The sequence below is a fragment of the Heterodontus francisci genome, chromosome 33, assembly GCF_036365525.1.
Source record: "Heterodontus francisci isolate sHetFra1 chromosome 33, sHetFra1.hap1, whole genome shotgun sequence".
NCBI lineage: Eukaryota > Metazoa > Chordata > Chondrichthyes > Heterodontiformes > Heterodontidae > Heterodontus > Heterodontus francisci.
Genome location: NC_090403.1, coordinates 44361183 through 44385109, shown reverse-complemented (window position 1 = coordinate 44385109; position 23927 = coordinate 44361183). Strand labels below are relative to the sequence as shown.

Sequence of the window (23927 nt, the reverse complement as noted above, 5' to 3'; positions counted from 1 at the left end):
CTCTCTAGTACCTCTACCTCTTTTTCATAAGATGGCAGCAGGAACTGTACAGAGTACTCCAAGTGTAGTCTAACCAAAGTTCAATACAAGTTTAGCATGACTTCTCTACTTTTCAATTCGATCCCCTTAGAAATAAACCCTAATGCTTGGCTTGCTTTTTCATGGCCTTATTGGCCTGTATTACAACTTTCAGTGCTTTGTGGACTTGTACTTGCAGATTCCTTTGCTCCTCGACCCCATTTAGATTTTTTATTTTCCAAGTAATGGCCTCCTTATTTTTCTTACCAAAATGCAATAAATAGCTTGAAGCATGGTGTAGGAGGGCTTCAGATCCTTGGGGCATTGGGATCAGTCTAGGGCAGAAGGCACCTTTCAAAAGGGACAGGTTGCACCTCAATAGGACTGGGATCAATGTCCTCGCGGGGAGGTTCACTAGTGTGATTGGGATGTGTGGTTTTGGGGGGGGTGGGGTTGAAATGAAATTGATAAGGGGATGAACACCAGCATATAGAAGTAGGAAAGAGTAACATCCATAATGTGAGGGTGTTCAACAGTACTAGAGAAGGAAATAGTTCCATATTAGATAGGAGCAGACAGAGAAGGGCTACAAGGAATGCAAAGATAGGATTACAATGCATGTATGTAAGCACACAAAATGCAGTGAATACGGCTGGTGAGCTACAAGCACAAATAGCAGTATGGGAATATGATGTAGTGGCAATAACAGAAAATGGTGAGGTCTGGGTGCTTAATATACAAGGATATAAATAGTTCAGAAAAGATACAGAAGGGAAAAAAAGGGAGGTGGGTTGGCAGTACTGATTCGGGAAAACATTCTAGTGTTGGAAAAAGGGGATGTTCTTTTGGGTGCAAGGACAAAATCCATTTGGTTCAAGTTAAGAAGCAAACAGCGTATGATCACGCTACTAGGGTATTCCATAGGCCTCCAAATGTTGCGAGAGAGATAGAGGAGCAAATCTGCAGGGAAATCACAAAGCTGTGCAAGAACCATAGAGTGTGGTGATATTAGGGGGACTTTAATTACCCAAATATTGATTGGGACAATTTTACAGGAAAGGGAAACAGGCAGAAGAGTTTCTGAACTGTATACAAGAGAACTTCCTTGATCAGTATGTTCTCGGCCTAACTAGAAAAGGAGGCAATGCTGGACCTGGTGCTGGGAAAAGGACCTGGGCCAACTGTCTGTGGGGGAGCACTTGGGTAAGAGCAATCATCGTATCATCAGGTTTAGACTCGCAATGCAGAAAAGCAAGGAACAATATTAGGTCAAATGGCTAGATTGGAAGAGAGCTAATTTCAATGCGATAAGAATGACTCCGTTTTATCCTGTCTAGATCCCAAGACTGACAGGCAAAACTGTAACGGAAGTATAAGTTATCTTTAAGGAAGAGATGCTTCAGGTAAAATGGCTAGATTTATTCCAACAAGGATGAAAGTTAGGGGAACCAAAAACATAGCTCCTTGGATAGCAAATGAGATAGAGATTATGATGAAACAAAAAAAGAGGATGTATGCTGCATGCCAGGTGAATTCTTCAAGTGAGAACCAGGCCAAATACTATAAGTTGAGAGGGGAGGTGAAGAGGAAAATAAGATTAGCAAAGACAGAATATGAGAATAGAAAGGCAGTCAACATAAAAGGGAACCCAAAAATCTTCGATCCGTATGTAACTATTAAGCAGGTAGTAAGAGGTGCAGTGGGGCCTATTAGGAACAGAGAGGGTGATATATGCTTAGAGGCACAGGGGAAGGTTAGAATACTTAATGAGTACTTTGTATCGGTGTTTACTAAGGAAGAGGAATCTCTCAATGTTGGTAGATGACGAGAGAGTAGAGGCAATGGATAGGGCAAAAATTGAAAGGGAAGTAGGTATTGGAATGGTTGGCTATGCTTAGGGTAAATAAGTCACCTGGTCTGGATGGCTTGCATCCCAGGTTGCTAAAGGAAGTGAGGGTGGAGATAGTAGAAGGGCTTGCCATAATCTTCCAAACTTCCAATACAAGGGAGGTGCCAGAGGATTGCAGTGTGGCAAATGTGACCCCCCCCCCCCCTTACTAAAGAAATAGTCTAACGACAGTCCTAGCAACTACAGACCAGTTAGTTTAGCTGTGGTAAGGTTTTAGAAACAATAATCACGGGGGGGAAAAATCAACAGACACTTGGAGAAGTTTAAGCTAATGAAAGATAGCCAGCATGGATTTGAAAAAGGCAGATCATGCTTAATTAATGTAATTGAATTTTTTGATGAAGTAACAGAAAAGGTTGAAGAAGGGAATGCAGTGGATGTTGTCTGTATGGATTCCAATAAAGCATTTGATAAAGTATCACATAAAAGGCTGGTTAACAAAATTAAGGCTTAACATCTTTCATTGGGAAAATGCTAGAGTCTATTATTCAGGGCGGCACAGTGGCGCAGTGGTTAGCACCGCAGCCTCACAGCTCCAGGGACCCGGGTTCGATTCCGGGTACTGCCTGTGTGGAGTTTGCAAGTTCTCCCTGTGTCTGCGTGGGTTTTCTCCGGGTGCTCCGGTTTCCTCCCACAAGCCAAAAGACTTGCAGGTTGATAGGTAAATTGGCCATTATAAATTGTCACTAGTATAGGTAGGTGGTAGGGCAATATAGGGACAGGTGGGGATGTTTGGTAGGAATATGGGATTAGTGTAGGATTAGTATAAATGGGTGGTTGATGTTCGGCACAGACTCGGTGGGCCGAAGGGCCTGTTTCAGTGCTGTATCTCTAATCTAATCTAATCTAAGAAATAGGACATTTAGAAAAACATAATGCAATTAAACAGAGTCAAGATGGTTTTATGAAAGGCAAATCATGTTTGACAAATTTGTTAGAGTTCTTTGAGGATATTACAAGCAGAGTGGATAAAGGGGAACTGGTGGATGTAGTGTATTTGGATTTTCAGAAGGCATTCGATAAGGTGCCACATAAAAGGTTACTGCACAAAGTAAGAGCTCAGGGTATTGGGGGTAATGTGTTGGCATGGATTGAGGATTGGCTAACACACAGAATGCAGAGAGTCGGGATTAATGGGCCTTTTTCAGGTTGGAAAGCTGCAACTAGTGGGGTGCCACAAGAATCGGTCCTAGGGCCTCTACTGTTTACTATCTAATTAATGACTTGGAGGAAGGGACAGAGTGTAGAGTATACAAATTTGCTGATGATACAAAAATAGGTGGGAAGGCATGCTGTGATGAGGACACACAGAATCTGCAAAGGGATATAGATAGGTTAAGTGAATGGGCAAAAACTTGGCAGATGGAGTTCAATGTGGGAAAGTGTGAGGTCATCCACTTTGGTAGGAAGAATAAAAAGACAGATTATTTAGATGGAGAAAGACTACATAATACTGCAGTACAGAGGGATCTGGGTGTTCTTGTACATGAAACACAAAAAGTTAGCATGCAGGTGCAGCAAGTAATTAGAAAGGCAAATGGAATTTTGGCCTTTATTGCTAGAGGGTTAGAGTTTAAAAATAGGGAAGTCTTGTTACAACTGTACAGGGTGTAGGTGAGGCTACACTTGGAGTACTGTGTACAGTTTTGGTCCCTGTATTTAGGAAGGTTATACTAGCATTGGAGGCAGTTCAGAAAAGGTTCACTAGGCCGATTCCTGGGATGAAGGGGTTGTCTTATCAAGAACGGCTAAACAGGTTAGGTCTTTACTCATTGGAGTTTAGAAGAATGAGAGGTGATCTGATTGAAACATACAAGATTCTCAGGGGGCTTGACAGGATAGATGTTGAGAAGATGTTTCCACTGGTGGGGGAATCTCGAACTAGGGGACATAGTTACAGAATAAGGGGTCACACATTTAAAATTTTGATGCGAAGGAATTTCTTCTCTCAGAGGGTGGTGAATCTCTGGAATTCTCTACTTCAGGAGTTGTAGAGGCTAGGTCGCTAAATGTATTTAAGAAGGAGGTAGACAGATTTTTTAAATCTCGGAGTCGAGGGTTATGCGGAGCAGGCCCGAAAGAGGAGTTGAGGCCTAGAACAGATCAGCCATGATCTTATTGAATGGCAGGGCAGGCGTGAGGGGCTGAATGGCCTACTCCTGCTCCTATTTATTATGTTCCTATGAGCCTCATGGAATAGAAGTGTTAGTGTCCAATTGGACAAATATTACTCATTTTATTTTGTTAGAGATCCAACAATTTTTTTTAATGACTCGTTAACAACCATGTTCTCAAATCTACAGGAACTCCTGTAATTGTACAGGAAAAAGTGACTTGAGCTCAAGTAATAGGAAAAGGTATGCATCTACAAGAGAGGAACAGGATGAGACAGTAATACAAGGAGACAGAGGTGGAAAGATTCAAAAGATAGAAACAAAGGCAGAATGAGAGAGGCAGAGAAAGAGCAAAATGGATTGAGGGAGCTACTGATGCAGACAAAGAGACAAAGAGGGCGGCACAGTGGCGCAGTGGTTAGCACCGCAGCCTCACAGCTCCAGGGACCCGGGTTCGATTCTGGGTACTGCCTGTGCGGAGTTTGCAAGTTCTCCCTGTGTCTGCGTGGGTTTCCTCCGGGTGCTCCGGTTTCCTCCCACATGCCAAAGACTTGCAGGTTGATAGGTTAATTGGCCATTATAAATTGCCCCTAGTATAGGTAGGTGGTAGGGAAATATATAGGGACAGGTGGGGATGTGGTAAGAATATGGGATTAGTGTAGGATTAGTATAAATGGGTGGTTGATGGTCGGCACAGACTCGGTGGGCCGAAGGGCCTGTTTCAGTGCTGTATCTCAAAAAAAAAAAAGAACCAGATGGACAAGGAAGATAGATACTTTCAAAGACTGACAGAAGTCTGGAATTTCCTCAGAGCTACTCCCTCTCTGTCACCGTAATGTCGCAGGGAGTGTGAAGCTATAACAGTGAAGCAATAGCAGCTGAGGAAAATTCTCTCTCTTGGACACAAGCAATGCCCCATCAGTAGGTTGCAAAGGGCATTACAGGAAATAAGCACCCCCCACCCCCACCCCCGCAAGGACACCATCAGGTTAATCCCAAACTCTCAGTTTACAATGCATGGACTCCATTGGGAAATGGGCTCCTCTGGACTCATGAAGTGCACCTATCTATACAAAGCATAATTGCTCTTCATAGGTGAAGCTGCTTCTAAAGGTCCCTGGTTTCCTTTTTCACGCCAGTCCTTTTTTTTTTTTATTAACAAGCCTTCTCTCTCCATGGTCAATATTTATTCCTTAACTATCATTAAAATGGATTATCTGGTCATTATCTCACTGCTGTTTGTGGGAGCTTGCTGTGCTTAAATTGGTTGCTGTTTATCCTACAATAGCATTTCATTAACTGTAATGTGCTTTGGGATGTCCTGAGGTTGTGCAAGGTGCTTTATAAATGCAAATCTTTCTTTCTTTCCTTAACGTGCAAGTCTATCCAAGACTTTAACTGGGGAAACTTTGAGCATCTCTTTCAGTCCTGGGCAGGATATGAGAAAACACTTGCCTGACAGGAATTTCATGTCTAGTCCGTTCACTTCATTAACAACTTCTCTTTAATATCTATACTCGTGAGCAGTGCTACTCTGAACTCTACACTGATTCCCTCGAAGCTCCCATTGTACAGCCCTACATGCGTTTCCACCTCTCTATATTCCCACTGTATTGAAATCAAAACTCGCCATACAACTTTCTGTTCAAAATTCATCTTTTCTCAGCACCTCAGCACTATGGAACCCTCATCTTCCTTCCATAACCTGCAGGTTTTGAAAAGTCTAGTTACTCCTCCCATTTTGCCTCATCTCTTTTCACTCTTGGTGGTGTCTTGCTCTATGGGCCTTAGCTGTTCACCGTTGTCTTGCAAATTTGAAAATGACAGTATTATTTGGCATAATGCCCCAATAGGCTCACCATATCCAGTCCCTTTTCAGCACATATGTGAGAAAAGGAGGAAAAATGCAGGCCGAAATAGAAAGGAAGACTACAGGAAAAAGTTTCATTACAATCTGGGAATGCTACTTCTAGGGAAGGTTACAAATCAATTCATTATTAAATGCGCAAGTTACTCAACATTAGAGATGCAGTGAAAGACGGATACAGAGATGGACAGAACAAGGGCACCTTGGTAATGGGCCCATTCAGGCCTGATTTATTAAATATTCACTATACTACCATATGATTTTTCAACTTATCTGGGGAGAGGTAGGAAAGCAGATTGAAGTTATCCTTAAAAGCACTTTGTGATTGAAGATCAATTTGAAACATAAATTATGTTATGAGCTACTTAAATATTAATGTGCTGAGGGAAAAAACTAAGGGCTGTACATTTGTCCAATATTCAGTCAAAGTGAGCCAAGAGGCTTCAGCTTTGAATCATTTTGATATGCTGCAATAGAGCTACATTACGTTGTTCATTAAATATTAATATTTGGTTTCTAGATTGATGCAAATGGCCTAGTTTTGTTGTAGTACATATTTATAAGCTATAGACTTTGTTCAGTTTAATGAAATTTTCACACGTTTCCTCTATTCTCCACCTGAAACACTACTCACCACGGTATCTTGTCCAAACTTCACATGCAAGTGTTGTTGGGTTCTGCCAGCAAGTAATTGGAAGGCAGCAGGTGTCTCAGCCAACCCAATTCTCACGCAGAGCTTTCCCAGGTTGTTAGATAACAATCAAAAGCAGGAATCTTGGCCAATCCTCCACTTCCTTAATCAAGGGTAATGAGACAGCGTGTGACACCCCTATGGCCAACCTGGCTTGCTCAGCGCAGTGTAGCGATTGAACCTGGGAATTTCAGGGTCTGTCCAACACAACTAGCCACCAGATGCTGGGCCAGTGAAGAAACTATTTAGTTCCGTTTTTAAAATATTAAGGGAAATAATGAATGGTTATCTTCATCTGTTAAAGGACCATTAGTGGTTACTTTTTGGAGAATGTCCAATTTATGCCTTATGGAATACAAAGAGCCGTTTCCAATTGAAGTGGTTTTATAACAACCTTTTCTCCCAGTGCTGTAGAATCTGCCATACTTGCACATGACAAGACGGAAACCACAGTATAACAAACAGTTATCCATATCTAATTGTTTGAAAGTTGCTATTTATGACTATTTTCTGCTCACCTCCCCAAGGAGCTATTTGCAGTACTTTGAGAGAACAGAGGAGTGGGACGAATTGGATAGTTCTTTCAATGAACCAGCACAGCACAATGTGCTCCACCATTCCACGACTGATTCTATGAACAACTGGAGAAACTGCATCATTGGTCTATATAAACTGACCAGTGGTCAACTCAAGTATGGTTAGAAAAGGTGGAGGCCTGCACTGCTTGAGCCACGTTTATACTGCTCCTGTGGCGCTGTTGCCTCCAGAGGCGCCAGCAAATTCCTTCTTTACGTGAGTTTAAGCAACTCCAGAAGCAGCTGCACCTCATTTATCTTACACTTTGTATCAGCTTTGTTCAGCTAGCAGCATTTTCACCTCACTCAGGTGGTCATGGGTTCAAGCCCCAATCCAGGACTCGAGCACATAATCTAGGCTGACTCTTCAATGCAGTACTGAGGGATTCCTGCATTGTTTGCTGCCGCCTTTTGGATTATACACTAAATTGAGGCCCTGTCTGCCCTCTCAGGGGGATGTAAGAGATCCCATGACACTATTTGAAGAAGAGCAGGAAGTTGTCATTTTTTTTTTTAGATTTAGAGATACAGCCATTTGCTGCTTGTGGCCCACCGAGTCTGTGCCAACCATTAACCACCCATTTATACTAATCCTACACTAATCCCATATTCCTACCACATCCTCACCTGTCCCTATATTCCCCTACCTATACTAGGGGCAATTTCTAATGGCCAATTTACCCATCAACCTGCAAGTCTGTTGGCTGTGGGAGGAAACCGGAGGAAACCCACACAGACACAGGGAGAACTTGCAAACTCCACACAGGCAGTACCCAGAATTGAACCCGGGTCGGTCGCTGGAGCTGTGAGGCTGCGGTGCTAACCACTGCGCCACTGTGCCGCCCTACGCTGTCCAGCATTCCTTCAACTAAAAACCAAACAGATTATCTGGTCAGCCATTTGCTGCTTGTGGAATCTTGTTTTGCATGTAATAAATTAACATGGAAAGTAAATCATTAGCTGGGAACTTATTTGGGATATCCTAAGGACATGGTGAATTGCTTTGAGGATATGAGTTTTTAACAGTACTATTGCCAGCAGCAGCCTCAACACCCTCACAGGAATTAAGTTTATCAAAGGAATCCAAATGATCACTTAGTTTTCAGAGCTAGTCTGAATTAAGCTAAGTGGTATGGTGAGTTAGGGATGTATGATGATGTGACACCATGATTTTACCTCTTACAGACCTGAGTTTAAATCAATTTCAGAACAATAAAACGAAGATTTCTTCTCTGCAAAAGGCATGAGTTTGCAGCAGATGATGAAAGTCAGTGCCAATTTATGTCCTTGTTATGCCTGCCAACACTCAATCATGGTTCACAAGTACCACTGGCACCCAAGAAGCTGTATTCCAGTGACAGTCAATGACTGCAGGGGAGGGGAGATCAAATTTGAAATGGAGAAAAGGAAAGTCTGCTTGTAAGAGGTCAGGGGTGACTGCAGAGACATCTAGCATTACCAAAATTGTTCACATAATATGATCTTTCAAAACCTCATACAGATTTGCCATCACCACGGTAACTAAAATTTTAACTCAGATGAAAGTGATTTCTTTTCCATTCAGGAGACTATTTTGTATCATGTTATTGGTCTCCACCCACCAAATTACAATCAAAATGAAATCCATATATTTCCTTTCAAATATATTTCTACTCTTGTGGAAAATCCAGTTCATGTTCATTTAAAGAACAATCCTTAAATGGTTCCAGGGAGCGCCATGTGCAATAAAACTGTGGAGAACTTCACACTGCCATTTTCCCACTCTCCCAAATAGAGTCTGCTCTGTGACAATTAGCAACTTAAGTGACAGTGTATTAATACACTGTGCTACACCTTTGTAGGATGTAGCCTGAAGATATGATAGCCCAAAGAAGTCTTTGCTCACTGCCTGCCATCTGACAGCTTGGCTAAGTATTAAGGGAAAGAAAGTCACCTGGACCACTATTCACATATGTCTCCAAGCAGCTGGGTACAGGTTGGTGCTCAATAAAAGACCACCAACCCAACTAGGGAATATTCGACAAAGGGCCATTGCACAGGATGCCACCAAGGTTGATAAGAGTCAACATGACAGTAAGGCAAATCAGACGTAACAAAAAAGTTGGAGAGAGGGCACCTTCACAATTACCCTTTACTGCAGCCGGCAGCTCCTCCAAGCTGGAAGGCCTCTGATTGGCCCACCAGCTTCGAAAGCCCACCTGCTGCCCTTAAATGGCCAGGGAACCAATTAAGGCATCACCCCGGTCAAAATCCCAATGAGTGACTGTTTCCCCGAGAGGGGGTTCGATGCCCAGAAACAATCCCGGCTCCTGTTTCCCACACCCAAAGTGAAAATTCAGCCTATCCACTCTGCGTGAAACAGGCAGAGTACAGGACCACAAATTGGCTAAAAAAAAAAAAATCACATTTCCTTGGTGGCTGGGACAGCACATAGCATTTTGCCAGACAAAAATGTAACTTCTGATTACTGTAAAAAACAAGCAGGATATTTTTCTGGGAAATCTGGCAGTTACAAGACGCTTTCACTTTGTTTGCCAACGTGGGAAATCTGTTAATGTTTTGTTTGTCTGCTTACTTCAAGAGAATTGGCTTTAGATCAGCATTGTTTCAACCCTGGGAAAAAAAACACAGCAGCTTCCACACATGCAACTCCTGAGATATTAAGGCAGTCTGTGCCCACATGCAGCAAGATCTGGACAACGTTCAGGCTTGGACTGCTTGGGCAAGTGACATTCATGTCACACAAGTGCCAGGCAATGACTATCTCCAATAAGAGAGAATCGATCCATCTCCCCTTAATATTCAACAGCATTACCATTGTTGAATCCTCCACTATCAACATCCTGGGGGCTACCATTGACCAGAAACTTAACTGGACCTGCCATATAAATACTGTAGCCACAAGAGCAGGTCAGAGACTAGGAATTGTACGGCGAGTAACTCGCCTCCCGTCACCCCAAATGCTGTCCACCGTCTGCAAGGCACAAGTCAGCAGTGTGATGGAATACGCTCACTTGCCTAGGTGAACACAGTTCCAACAACACTCAAGGAGCTCGACACCATCTAAGTCAAAGTAGCCCTCTTGCTCAGCACCCCATCCACCAGCTTAAAACATTCATTTCCCCCACCACCAGCACACAGCAGCAACAGTGTGTACCATCTACAAGATGCACTGCAGTAACTATCCAAGAATCCTTCGACAGTACCTTCCAAACCCGCGACTTCTACCACCTAGAGGGACAAGGGTAGCAAAGGCATGGGAAGACCAGCACCTGCAAATTCTCCTCCAAGCCCACACCATGCTGACTTGGAATTATATTGCCATTCCTTCACTGTCGCTGGGTCAAAATCCTGGAACTCCCTTCCTAACAGCACTGTGGGCGTACCCGCATTACATGGGCTGAAGTGGGTCAAGACGGTGGCTCACCACCACCTTCTCAAGGGCAATTAGGGATGGGCAATAAATTCTGGCTTTGCCAGTGACACTTACATGACAAAAAACAATTAAAAAGCTCTCAATCTATGTATGATAGGTCATGTCAAAAGACTGAAGATGGTACAGAGAGACAGAAGGTTCAGCTGATTTATTCAAGGAATCATGAAGAGGCAGCGTTCTCAAAAGGGCACATAAATCTTTTTTGGACTGATGTAGTTCACACATAAGAATTTTGCTGTTTAATATCGTGTCTATGTGCTTTGCATCTAAGTATCATTTACTTGTAAATAAATCCACAACAGTAGCTTGTTAAAATAGTCTAAAGGTCTAATAATTTTCAGGCATCTGGAAGAGAGGAAAGTGGCAGACATCCAAAATATTTTCTAGGGATCAATTTATCATGATTGGAGTTAATTGTTATGCGTGGTCTGTGCTGACCCAAATACAACAAAGATTAAAGATGCAGGTTTCAATTTATAAGAGACTCAATCTTTTTATTGCAATTTTTGTTATGTCGAACAACCCAGACTGTAAGGATGGGATCAAAGGTATAAGATGGTAGCTGTTGGTTTCACCTTGAGAGAGACATGAAGAAACTGTCTTTGAATAGCAAAGAAAGAAGAGACTGGAAATTTCTGAGGCTTGTCCAACACTGGAGACCCAAATCCCAGGCATGCAGTCATTTGCATACCTGGAACCAACCACCAACACCTGCCCTTGCCTGAACCCATCCACTCTTCTCAGCCACCGTGCAGCCCTCCCAATATCCAAACTTCTCACTGCGGCTACTCCAACGAGAGAAAGTACTGGATTCCACTTCAACTTGATTCCTTCTGGGATTAAGTTAACTTATTCTCGGAAAGGTTTTGGGGCCATCAAGAGGACTCAAAGAGGATTCAAACCAGATTTAAAGACAGAAATTTCTTGGGGAGGATTGTGAAGTTTAGGAGGTACCCCCACCACCCACCTTGACAGAGCTGGATTCCAGCCATGTATTTCATTGGAAATAAAAATTAGGAGATGTAAAATGTGCTCCTGATTCACCATCACCAATATTACACTATTGCATACAGTAAAAATTTACCCTATCTATACAGGTCATTCCAAACACTGCCAGATTAATTAAAGCAATTGTGAGATGGAAAACCCACAGGCCAAATGGAAAAATATTAATTTCATCATATGGAACTCTGCCTGGGACCTTTTTATACTGGACATTACAAATAACTTCTAAAAAGCAGAACAGAACAGCTTAAGATGGCCACGCCCAACTTGCACGAGAAGCCAAAGACTGGCTGAGATTCAGAGGTTATTACCCCGTCTAGCTAGAACAATAGGGGTGCGCAGTGATTCAATTATCTAGAATGGGTTTTTTCAAATGTGGGTGGTCAAGCCATCGACACCCATTAACTTTGAAAGAGCCAACACCCCCCCCCCGCCCCAAGTAGTTTTGCACAGCTTGAGAGAAGAACTTGGAATTTCAAACAACCTTCCAGAAACTTCTGTTTTCAAACAAAGAGGTGGTCACATGGCATCCCTGCCTGTGTAACTGTGTGTTTGTGAATTGTGCCTCAGAAGGAAGACAGACAGTAACTGAACTCCAAGAAGCACCTCTCTCTCTCTCCAGCAAAGTCCTAGGAAGGCATCGGCTACAGCTAAACCTCAAATCGACAGATCCTGACAGTCATCAACAAGGAGGAAGGATAAAGTCTCTCTTCGACCTTCCGGAACCAGAGAAGTAAGGACACTGAAACTCAGTATTTTAATTCCATTTATTACGGACTTTACTTCAACCTCCCAACTCATTTTTTCCCCCCTGTATCTATTTGTGTGTGTGTGCGTGCTTCTTGTATGGATGTATCATGTATTTTAGTAATTTTAACCAGTTTAGAGTGATAAGGTGAATAAACATATAGCTTTCTTGTTTAAACTCAAGAAAACCTGTCTGATTGGTTCATTTGTAATTATATTCGAGCATGTGCTCACTGAGGTGGTAAGCTAAATCACGGTGTTAAAAGAATAAACCCTGTTACGGTCAAACCAGAGAAGGGGTGAAAGGGGAGCCTGAGACCCCTTCCTCACTTGATTGTAACAATTGTAAATATCTTTGCTCCCAACCATGTATGGATTGTAGATGTTATTTGATTCCAGATTTTTCTGATATACAAGTGATTCTTTTCTTTAAAAAAAAAGACAATGGCTTATGCCTGGAGCTTTCATTAGGACAACGAGCCCAATAAATTAAAAATGACATTTTGCTCATGTGGGGATACCCAAATTAAGTAAAGAATAAAATCACATTGCATCTTTTGTCCCTACAACAGACAATATTGAGGTTCCGCTACATCAGTTCATGTTCCTGGCATAGACCTTAACAGTATTAGCCTGACAATGCTAATATTCTGGTTGTAAGATGATTTATTGGGTTTTACATGTACATAACTACATAGCAAATTAATTTAGAAAATGTAGTCTAGATCCATACATATTCTACACAACGCATAAATGCATTTAATAGATATTTAAACAGGAGGCAGAATGGAATAGAAGGTCGTGCTGACTGAGTTAAATAAAAAGTTAGAGGAGGTTCCCACCAGCATAGACTGGTTGGGCTGAATGGCCTGTTTATGTACAGTAATTCTATATAACAACTATTTACTAGGCTTTTCCAGTATGCTATTTTGTCAAAATATATTTCAGATAAAAGATTGAAAAGAGTTTTATTTCACACAGCGATGAAATGTCTAATTGATTTGAAATGAAGTGAAGGGAGATACTGTACACTTTCCAATGCCTCTCTGTTCTTCCCCATTCCCATAGCCTAAATCCTCTATATGTTTGATAGAAACAGCTGTGTGGAGCATTTCCCAGCAGTAACATCATTAAATTCTGTTCCAGTGATATCATGAATGCAGGTTGCTGCCATGGCCTATTGTTGCTAATTATGTCACTGCAGTGGAATTTTTCTACACAGATGGTCTATTCCCAGACTGCTTCTACGCCTATTGCCTCATTTATAGCAGCAAGATGCAACTGGGTTTGTCCTGGAATCCATCCTATCTTGTCACTGTAAAAAAAAAAACCCAAGCTCTCTGGTCTGATCAGCACTGGCCTGAGGGGTTGGTCTCACTCTGGCAAAGGTTCAGTCACGTGCGGACATTTCTGACAGCCAGAAGTACCACACATGTCCCGGCCAGCCGGAAATCAGTACGACTTCAGTGCTCTGCTTTGGCCTCTCGCAAACTCCACTTCTCCCTGAAACTATTAAGAAACTTTCTGATTAGCGCCACCCACCCTTCCTGATACCGGGATCCCTCGTTCAGGCAGTAAGTGCCATTCGGTGGAGGTGGGAACACCATTACTGCCCCTGCCCTCCTATCCGCCGCCCCCCAACCAGCAACCCACTCGACTTATGCTCTCCCCACCTCCACACCCACCAGGGGGGTTTTCACAATCCAAAGTACTGCCAACCAGCGCTATCCAAATTAGATGAAGGCTACAGTTGGATCCGCTGATTTTCTTCAGACTGAAACATAATTGCAGGCTAAGTCCAATGCTAGAGGCTGCCTGGAAAACGCCGAGGTTTGTGTTTCATTCATATTCACTTTGAAATAAAGACATTCAGCCATTGGTACACTGGATAAAAATCAAGTGCAATAGCCCTTAGTTTGACTGCATTCACCATCCATGCTCACATGGAAATGTACCCCAATACAAATCAGCATTTTGAGGAGAAGAGTGAAAAAATTGTGGGTAAAACTATATATATATATTTTTTGAAAAATAAATTCAAGGACTGAAGCTTTTCCAAGCTAATAGACATCAACAGTTGCTTTTAAAATTTGTGTAAGATCTTTGCATGCAGTGAAATTATAACTTAACGCACTGTAACTGTAAGAACCATTGCAAACCAAGTGGTTACAAATGATCAGGATTTAACATCCTTCCTTCAGTTGATTTTTGTTTTCAATGTATGAATGTCGATAAAAGTTTCTTATGCAGTGATTTAATTCAAGGCAGATTTCCCAGTGTGAGGGAGATGCACAGCTGAAAAGACAAGTTTCAAACACCTGGTCTATTGACTGTCTACAGATGCTATTTCAGTTCCCGCACACTGTAGGGTTCAGTGAATCCTGCAAAGTAGCTCCTAATGATGTTAGTGGCATTCAGCGATTAAACAAAAAGTGTTTAACTGCTAAAGAAAAGGGATGTTAATCATAACTCCTTACTGCTTCAGTTATTTAAAAGGGAACCCATGACTGGAGAATTGCTTTGTAAATTGAGCAGCATCACAAATAATTCATTGCAGAAAACTGTAGGTTTTGTTTTTACAAAGTACTCATTACCTTCCTTCAATCATAAGATCAGAAGTGGGGATGTTCGCTGATGATTGCACAATGTTCAGCACCATTCGTGACTCCTCAGATGCTGAAGCAGTCCAAGCAGAAATGCAGGAAGACCTGGACAATATCCAGGCTTGGGCTGATAAGTGGCAAGTAATATTCGTGCCACACAAGTGCCAGGCAATGACCATCTCCAACAAGAGAGAATCTAGCCATCTTCCCTTGATATTCAACAGCATTACTATCGCTGAATCCCCCACTATCAACATCCTAGGGGCCACTATTGACCAGAAACTGAACTGGAATAGCCATATAAATACCGTGGCTACAAAAGCAGGTCAGAGGCTGGGAATCCTGAGGCGAGTAACTCACCTCCTGACTCCCCAAAGCCTGTCCACCATCTACAAGGCACAAGACAAGAGTGTGATGAAATACTCTCCACTTGCCTGGATGGGTGCAGCTCCAACAACACTCAAGAAGCTCGACACCATCCAGGACAAAGCACCCACTTGATTGGCACCCCATCTACAAACATTCACTCCCTCCACCACCGACGCACAGTAGCAGCAGCGTGTACCATCTACAAGATGCACTGCAGCAATGCACCAAGGCTCCTTAGACAGCACCTTCCAAACCCGCAACCTCTACCAACTAGAAGGACAAGGGCAGCAAATACATGGGAACACCACCACCTGCAAGTTCCCCTCCAAGTCAGACACCATCTGACTTGGAACTATATCGCCGTTCCTTCACTCTGTTGCTTGGTCAAAATCCTGGAACTCCCTTCCTAACAGCACTGTGGGTCTACCCACCCCAAATAGACTACAGCGGTTCAAGAAGGCAGCTCACAACCACCTTCTCAAGGGCAATTAGGGATGGGCAATAAATGCTGGCATAGCCAGTGACGCCCACATCCCACGAATGAATTTTTAAAAAAACCTATTGGACTTTTTTTGCTGGAGATTCCTCCATTCAATGTACACTTCCCTTTCAAATGCTGCAGCAGAATATTTGGGGGTACCAATTTAAACAGCTCAACTTCAGGTTTGGGCAAGAAAATTTCCCATCTGAGGGGTGCAGCTGGTCCCCATAGTTCTGTGCGTCAGCAGGAAGAATTGCATTGCTATAACATGACAGAGGTCCAGTTAGAACTGGTCAAACACACACACACACACACAAATTCAACCACGAATTCTATTTGTCTTTGAAGTTAGTTTTCTTCCTCACGGGAACTCTCCAAGCAGCTGTTCGGAGCTGTGCAACAGAAATGCACATTAGCTCCCTTCAGATTCTTACGCTTGGGCAGTGTCTCACCTCTTTCATAAGCCCCCTTCTAAGACCAAGTATTTACTGAATGGGGAACAGTTGGCACAAACCCACTCATTTTAACTCAGTGTGCACCACCCCACTCCACCATTCTCCAGCTTCACCACATGAATTGAGTATTCGGCATGTAGTTTATGCATGCAGTGGAGATAGTGGCACTCACCAGTCTTCTGAGCCTGTATTATTTTCACGTAGACAGCATCAGCAGATTCTATCAGCATCTTGCTCGTCTGAATCATCTGAAAAACAACAAAGTGAAAAAGAGCATCTGAGGGTCAAGTCCCTTAAATATTCCCTCCTGCTTCTGACAGTTTTAAATCTCTTTTTCTCTCCATGTTGAAGCCACCCTCCGATAATTTGTTTATTGACTGTTCTACATGTGTGAGTCTCGATAGACATTTAAACAGCCGATTCTGTTCTTAACCCATAACCACAGATGTACTTCCAGCAATAGTCACTGAATAGCAAGCAGTTGTCAAGGAACTGTCAGCTGTAGTTAGCCTGGCAGATTTTCTTTCCTCCCTATTCCAGGAGGGCTGCTAGCTAACTTAGAGACCTGGGATCATCTTGTTCTAAATGATTTAAACATTCACCATTGTAACCAGCTGAGCCATTGAAAGAAGGCTGATTTTATAAATGTCAGGAAAAATTGTGTATTGCGATCAGCAGGTTGTCATTTTTTAGCTAATAGAGTTAACAGCATTGATATTTTACACAATGTTGAGAGCCAATTTAATGTCCCTACGGAATGTATCTTTTGCATTAGCACTCATTATCGTAGTATGCATATTGCACTGAAAAATTCAAAATCATAAATTCATTTAATGATTTTGAGATTAACCTTTGCAGTACCAACAATTCCAAAGAATTCAAGATTATTTTACATTCTGACTCACTCATTTGGATAGTAAAAAATCTCATAATACTGTAGTACTAATGCTGAGATGCCCATAGCAGTTTTATTTCTGTATTACTGTAACATTAATAAAAATAAACACTATAAAATACCATCTTAGAAATTGCCATGGTGGGTTTTGAAATCAAACTGGCTTGTTTGCTTGTGGAGGACTCTAATTTACAAGTTTGGTAGCATAACCACAACACCATCGCACCTATAATCCAATGGAAGCCATACAGGTAAGATCTGATAATTAATTGGCTAAAACGAACATAAAAACACTTTTAGAAGCATTTATTTACAGAGATACACATTACAAACATGTAGCTCCTAACCCAACAAACCATGTTTCAATTTGTTCCCATTTATAGGAGCACAAGTGAATCCCCAGTTAATGCCCACCACCTGCGTACAATGATACACAATTAATATACAATTAACGATGTACGTCCAGCGGGAGGTTTTATGCTCCATCAAAAGTTCCTATACCGTATTAAAGGAAGTGTCATTAGTTATATTTATTAGAGGCTACAAGGCACACTGCAGTAGGCTGGGAACTGCCAATTAAAGCAGCAAAAAGTAATTTGATTACTTTATGTACCAACTCAAACAGTCAAGAAGATCTGACAGTAGCACACTAAATGACTAATAAATATTAAAATTTTCAATCCATCATACATCAAAATGTCAAATCAAATTGCTAAAATTGTTGTTGAATGCTGGTTTCTTCTAGGCCGGAACCTGGAATATTCAAGCATCTATCAATCGGAGAGCGTCCCTTGTCAACACCAATTAGCATCAGGATGTTATGCGCAGCAATTAGGCTATGTGGTCTTAAAGGGTAAGTGCATGTTAAACCCAGCTGTATCATTAAATGGCAGTAGAAATGCATTGTGCATTAATGATCTGATACTTGTAAAACAACTTATCGGCTCAGATTTTGCTGTCAGAATAATGGTGAATCTAGTGGCGTTCAGCGTTATTTATGTGCAAATGATACAGTAACCCAACGTGAGGGGCAGATGCATAGTTAAACTCAAAAATCTAAAAGTTGCTGTCCAAGTTGCACTTCTCCGCCATTAGCTTTGCCAAAATCACATCTCGCTGCTTGTTCCAGCTTTGAAATGCATTGAATAGCATGAAGTTGATGTACGGGGCGGCACAGTGGCGCAGTGGTTAGCACCGCAGCCTCACAGCTCCAGCGACCCGGGTTCAGTTCTGGGTACTGCCTGTGTGGAGTTTGCAAGTTCTCCCTGTGACCGCGTGGGTTTCCGCCGGGTGCTCCGGTTTCCTCCCACCACCAAAGACTTGCAGGTTGATAGGTAAATTGGCCATTGTAAATTGTCCATAGTGTAGGTAGGAGAATGGTAGGGAATATGGGATTAATGTAGGAGGGGATATGGGATTAGTATAAATGGGTGGTTGATGGTCGGCACAGACTCAGTGGGCCGAAGGACCTGTTTCAGTGCTGTATGACTATGAATCTATGACTACTTGCATGGTAGATACAAACTAAACTTGCCACAGAAAGTTAAGTTGCCAGTTCACATCTATGTATCCTTTTAACAACATAAGTATTAATTATTGCTAATCAAACTCTCTAGCATTGAAAATGAACTATTACAAATATGGAGTCTCATTCCTTCAGGTTTTAATTGAAGAGTTTAAAAATTTAAAATTTTTATTTTGCTTTTCCTTTGGCTCGTTTTTCTCTTAATCCAATCTTTCTTTCCCTTTCTTTATTTCTCTTTCTATTACTGATCGGATATTAAATTCACCCAATTTAACTTACACTTACTTCTTGGTCCTTGTCCGGTTAATTTCACAATCCTTCCATCTGATTGGTTAAGGAGATACACAGTTTCCTGTACTATTTCCCTCACTGTGGTGCCGACTGGCCTACTCCTGCTCCTAATTCATGTGTTACGATATTGTCAGCTCACACTTTCAGCAACTTGCCACTCAAAACATTTAAAAACCTAAATGTGTAAGGTCAATTCTAAATAATAGCAAATGCCTTGGATGCCCTAGAGTAAATTATAACCCACTTTCCTATCACTAGAAGCACTGCCACATGTAATCCGCTAGTGATCTGAGAAACAATTAAATAATGCCTGTAAAATGCAAAATATGTTTAAATAGGATTTTGCCTGTTTACAACAACTAAGCGTAAAACCTTTTTCAGAAAATAATGCATTGCAACACATCATTCCCAACAATGACTTCACCAGCACCATCAGACTTGAGGAAAATAAATTTTGTAATTAATATTAATTAACAAATATGAACGAGAAATTAGCACAGTTCATTAACAACCCAGCCCTAATGGTCTGACAATTATGCAAGTGTCATAAAGACAGAATGTAAATTTGCTTACTGAGTTCTAAGGCATTATTTTAAGTTAGCTGCACAAGTTGGATCAAAGTAGCTGCAATGATTAATAAGTCAGCCTTAATAGAATAATGATTATATACTTTAATAAATGAAAGCCCATAAATCTTATCTTCACTGAACTTCAGAAAAATGGGAAAAAAGGTTGGTCCCAGATAGGAGCAACTAATAAAATATGGCACCAATCCACATAAGGAGATATTAGAACAGATGACCAAAAGCTTGGTTGGAGAAGCTGGCTTTAAGCAGCATCTTAAAAGGAGGAAGAGGAAGGTAGAGAGGCGGAGAGGTCTACACTGATTTAGTTGTTGTTCCTTAAGCCGGCAGTTGGAATGAGCAGCAGCCACTGCTGGAAAGTGATAACTGGTACCAGTGCCACCACAAACCACACAGCTGTGACATTTGTATGTGGTACAGACCTCAGCCGTGCAATGCAAACAAAAAATATACAACTGCACTCACTAGTACCAAGATTACACTGGGATATACAAAGCAGGAACTTCAGATTACTTGAAATCCAAATTCTTTTTGTAAATTTAGGAAAACTGCTCTACTTTTACTTAGAAGCTCAATAAATTTGGCCAAAAGACATGGGTGCCTGGATTTTTGTCAATATTGTTGCTGGGGCTGTGGAAGACAGTATGCCCACCCAGTAGTATGAGTCAACATTGGCCCCAAAGTTTCTAGGGCTGATATCCTTTATTTAATGAGGACAGGTTCCCAGTGGGATTCCTATCTCAATTTGGAAGCTTCCTATTTGGAATGGGGAGGGAATAGGAACAGGATTTAAAGAATACATTAGCTTAAATTGCCCTACCTTTCTGGGAGGAGTTTCCAAGGGGACAGCAGCTACCAAAAATGTTGAATAGGTCACAGAGCCCCAAAATTTTCAGATGGAAAGTTCTTCCCAGCGAGATTCAGGGGAGGAAGAAGCCCTATTAGGTTCAGAGAGGAGGCTTCCATCCAATGACACAGTGTCGAGGTAAAGGAACTGACCACCTCCACAACACCCTACACAGCTGCTCAGCTCTGCAACATGTTTAATGACCTTACCAGGTCAATCAAGTATGATGAGTGAGATCCATCTTCCAGGAATGCAATGCACAAAGGTCGTTTGCCATTTACATTCTTACTTATCTTCCCATCACGGTGTTGAAATGCTTGAAGATTCTTCCATAAATGTACTGGAAAAGTCATTGCCTCCTTTACATCCCCAGCCTTCACACTCCAAGCATACGGTCACTCACTGCCTTACTTGAAAGGACTCCAGCGATAGCTTCATAAGGTACGTAGTTGCTTATTTCATGCACCCGATATCATCCCACTACAGTATGGCTTTCAACACCTGGGTTAAACTGCATCTCATGGAAACCAAAGGACATTTACAGTCTTAGCTTCTGCCACAAGCAATCGGACTGCTCCCAGACGCACCTTGGGTACCACAATGGAAAGTGCGATATCTTCTGGCAAAAAGCAGCTAGGGCCTCACTGTTTTTGGAACAATACAAGACATGCAGCCTTCAACAGGTACTCCTCAGGCCTCAACTGCCCAGAAACGAGAGCCCCCTCAGTTCCAAAAGGCTCCTGGAGGAACATAACAATATGGCTCGTACTCCCTCAAGTTTAGAAAATTGAGGGTTGATCTAATCAAGCTATTTAAAATGATTAAAGGATTTAATAGGGTAGATATGGAGAAACCTATTTCTCTGGTGTGGGCATTCACAACAAAAGGGCATAATCTTAAAGTTAGAGCTAGGCCATTTAGAAATGAAATCAGGAAGCACTTTTTCCATACCAAAGGTCAACGAAAATCTAACTCCCCAAAAAGCTGTGGATGCTGGGTCAATTGAAATTTTCAAGAGTAAGATGGATAGACTTTTGTTAGGTAAGTATATCAAGGGATATGGAGCAAAAGGTGGGTAAATGGAGTTAAAGTACAGATTATTATTGTATAGAATGGAAAGCTGTTTCCAGTGGCGTTCCACAGGGCTCAGTGCTGGGTCCCTTGCAGTTTGTGGTATATATTAATGATTTGGAATTAAATGTGGGCAGCATGTTTGGGAAATTTGCTGATGACACAAAAATTGGCCGTGTAGTTGATAGTGAAGAGGATAGTCGTAGACTCCAGAATGATATCAATGGTTTGGTTGAGTGGGCGGAAAAGTAGCAAATAGAATTCAATCCAGAGAAGTGGGAGGTAATGCATTTGAGGAGGGCAAATAAAGCGAGGGAATACACAATAAACGGGAGGATATTGAGAGAGGTAGAAGAGGTGAGACCCCTTGGAGTGCATGTCCACAGGTTCCTAAAAGTGGCAGGACAGGTAGATAGAGTGGTGAAGAAGGCATATGGAATGCTTTCCTTTATTGGCCAAGGTATAGAATACAAAAGCAGGGATGTAATGCTGGAACTGTATAAAACACTGGTTAGACCACAGATGGAGTAGTGCGTACAGTTCTGGTCACCACATTACAGGAAGGACATAATTGGTCTGGAGAGAGTACAGAGGAGATTTACAAGCATGTTGCCAGGACTCGAAAGTTGCAGATATATGAGGAAAGATTGGATAAGCTAGGGTTTTTTTTCCTTTTAACAGAGGAGGTTGAGAGGTGATTTAATTGAGGTGTACAAGATTATGAGGGGCCTAGGTAGAGTAGACAGGAAGGATCGGTTTCCCCTAGCAGAGAGGTCAATTACCAGAGGGCACAGATTTAAGGTGATTAGTAGAATGATTAGAGGGGACATGAGGAAAAACATTTTCACCCAGAGGGTGGTGGGTGTCTGGAATTCACTGCCAGGCATGGTGGTGGAGGCAGAAACCCTCAATACTTTTAAAAAGGTACCTAGACATGCACCGGAGGTGCTGTAACCTGCAAGGCTATGAATCAGGTGTTGGAAAATGGGATTAGATAGCCGCTGGTTTGTTTGGCTGGCACAGACACGACCGGCTGAATGGCCTACTCAAGTTCCTATGTGCAATCTCCTTGCTTAAGTTACATCTGTAAAATGAGGACCCAGCAGAATTCATAAGGTGCAATTGCTTTGAGCTGCCCGTGTACCAATGTCTCATGGTACTTTTAGCATTTCTAAAAGCAGCACAATATACCAATTGTTAAATGATGAAAGTGGCTCAAGCAACTCCTGCTTGTGTCAATTTGACTTGTCCAGCACAATTCTTAAATTGAGACAGTTTAAAACAATAAGTGAAATAAAATACTGGATTACTGGTGAAAATCATAAAAATATCTTGAGAGCATATTATTTCTTCATGTTCTGGAGGCAATTCACGAACACTTTGTTTGTCAATACAGTGTAAATGGTGCAGGAAGGAAAAGGTTGCAGGACTACTAATTCTTGAACAAAATATATTAATGAGGCATATTCTGCACAGTGCAGTCGACCCTGTGCAAGTTTGCAGCACCTTTAGGAACATAAGAACCATTATAGTGGTTTTTGTCAGATCACTAGATTTGTTTCCTGATATCATGGTGCGCATGGTCTCTGCACAGTAGTTTCTCACTTTGCTCCCATGAGCCTCCTCACCAGCAAGATGAGGGCCAACTATTGTGTACCCCGCTCCCAAGTACAGGGCACAGAGGGCCTTATAATGAGACAGCCTACTCTCATTAACTAAATACCTCAGTGACCACTCACCCTGGTCACAATAGTGCAACATCTCAGCTGCCTAGATTTGTCGAGTACTAGATAGCGATTAATATTGCTAATCAGCTAATATCACCAAGGCTCAGCCCTATTCGGCATTAAAATGTAGGCCTAAGAGAAGCATAAACAGATATGCTGAATATATGCAAACAATTTGCAGAATGTGTCCGTTTGATTGACTTAGATTTTTCCAGCTGCACGCGTCACAGTTCCTCTCTGGAGTTGCCATCCCTAACAAAAACAAACTAAATATACTGAGCATACTATTGGCAACTGATTGCTTATTTTGTGAAGAGGATGAAAATAACTTGAAGGAAGTGATTCATGACAGGTCATTTCGGATGTGACCCCAATAGGTCAACAGCAGATCCGACATTTGTTTTGGTTTCGGGCCAGAATTCAGCTCTATCTGTACCAGAATACTGCAAATACAATCCAATGATGATCTCAATCTTTTAAAGGTGGACTGAGAAATCACATGGTAAAACAAGGCCAGATATGAACCTTTAAGTTACTTTAATTAGAAGTGTAAAACATTAGTTATATGGATCTGATAATAGGTTGTCTGTAAATGAAATGGTGACATGAAAGCCTTCTTATGGGGGCAGAGGAGCAGCAGCTAGTGTCGTATCAAACAGGTTTCTTTGACTGGTAACCTACTTTTAAAACTTTTAGTCTTCCAAGTACATCTAAAAT

General features: G+C 41.8%; 1 protein-coding gene across 5 annotated transcripts in view; it reads right to left on the bottom strand.

The window, feature by feature from the left end:
* plcl5 (phospholipase C like 5) overlaps positions 1 to 23927 on the bottom strand; it is a 194908-nt gene that overhangs the window by 28447 nt on the left and 142534 nt on the right. For all 5 annotated transcript variants that reach the window (XM_068013429.1, XM_068013430.1, XM_068013431.1 and 2 more), the window contains one exon: positions 16443 to 16518. In XM_068013429.1, the coding sequence (XP_067869530.1) occupies positions 16443 to 16518 (76 nt within the window). The remainder of the gene's footprint in view (positions 1 to 16442; positions 16519 to 23927) is intronic.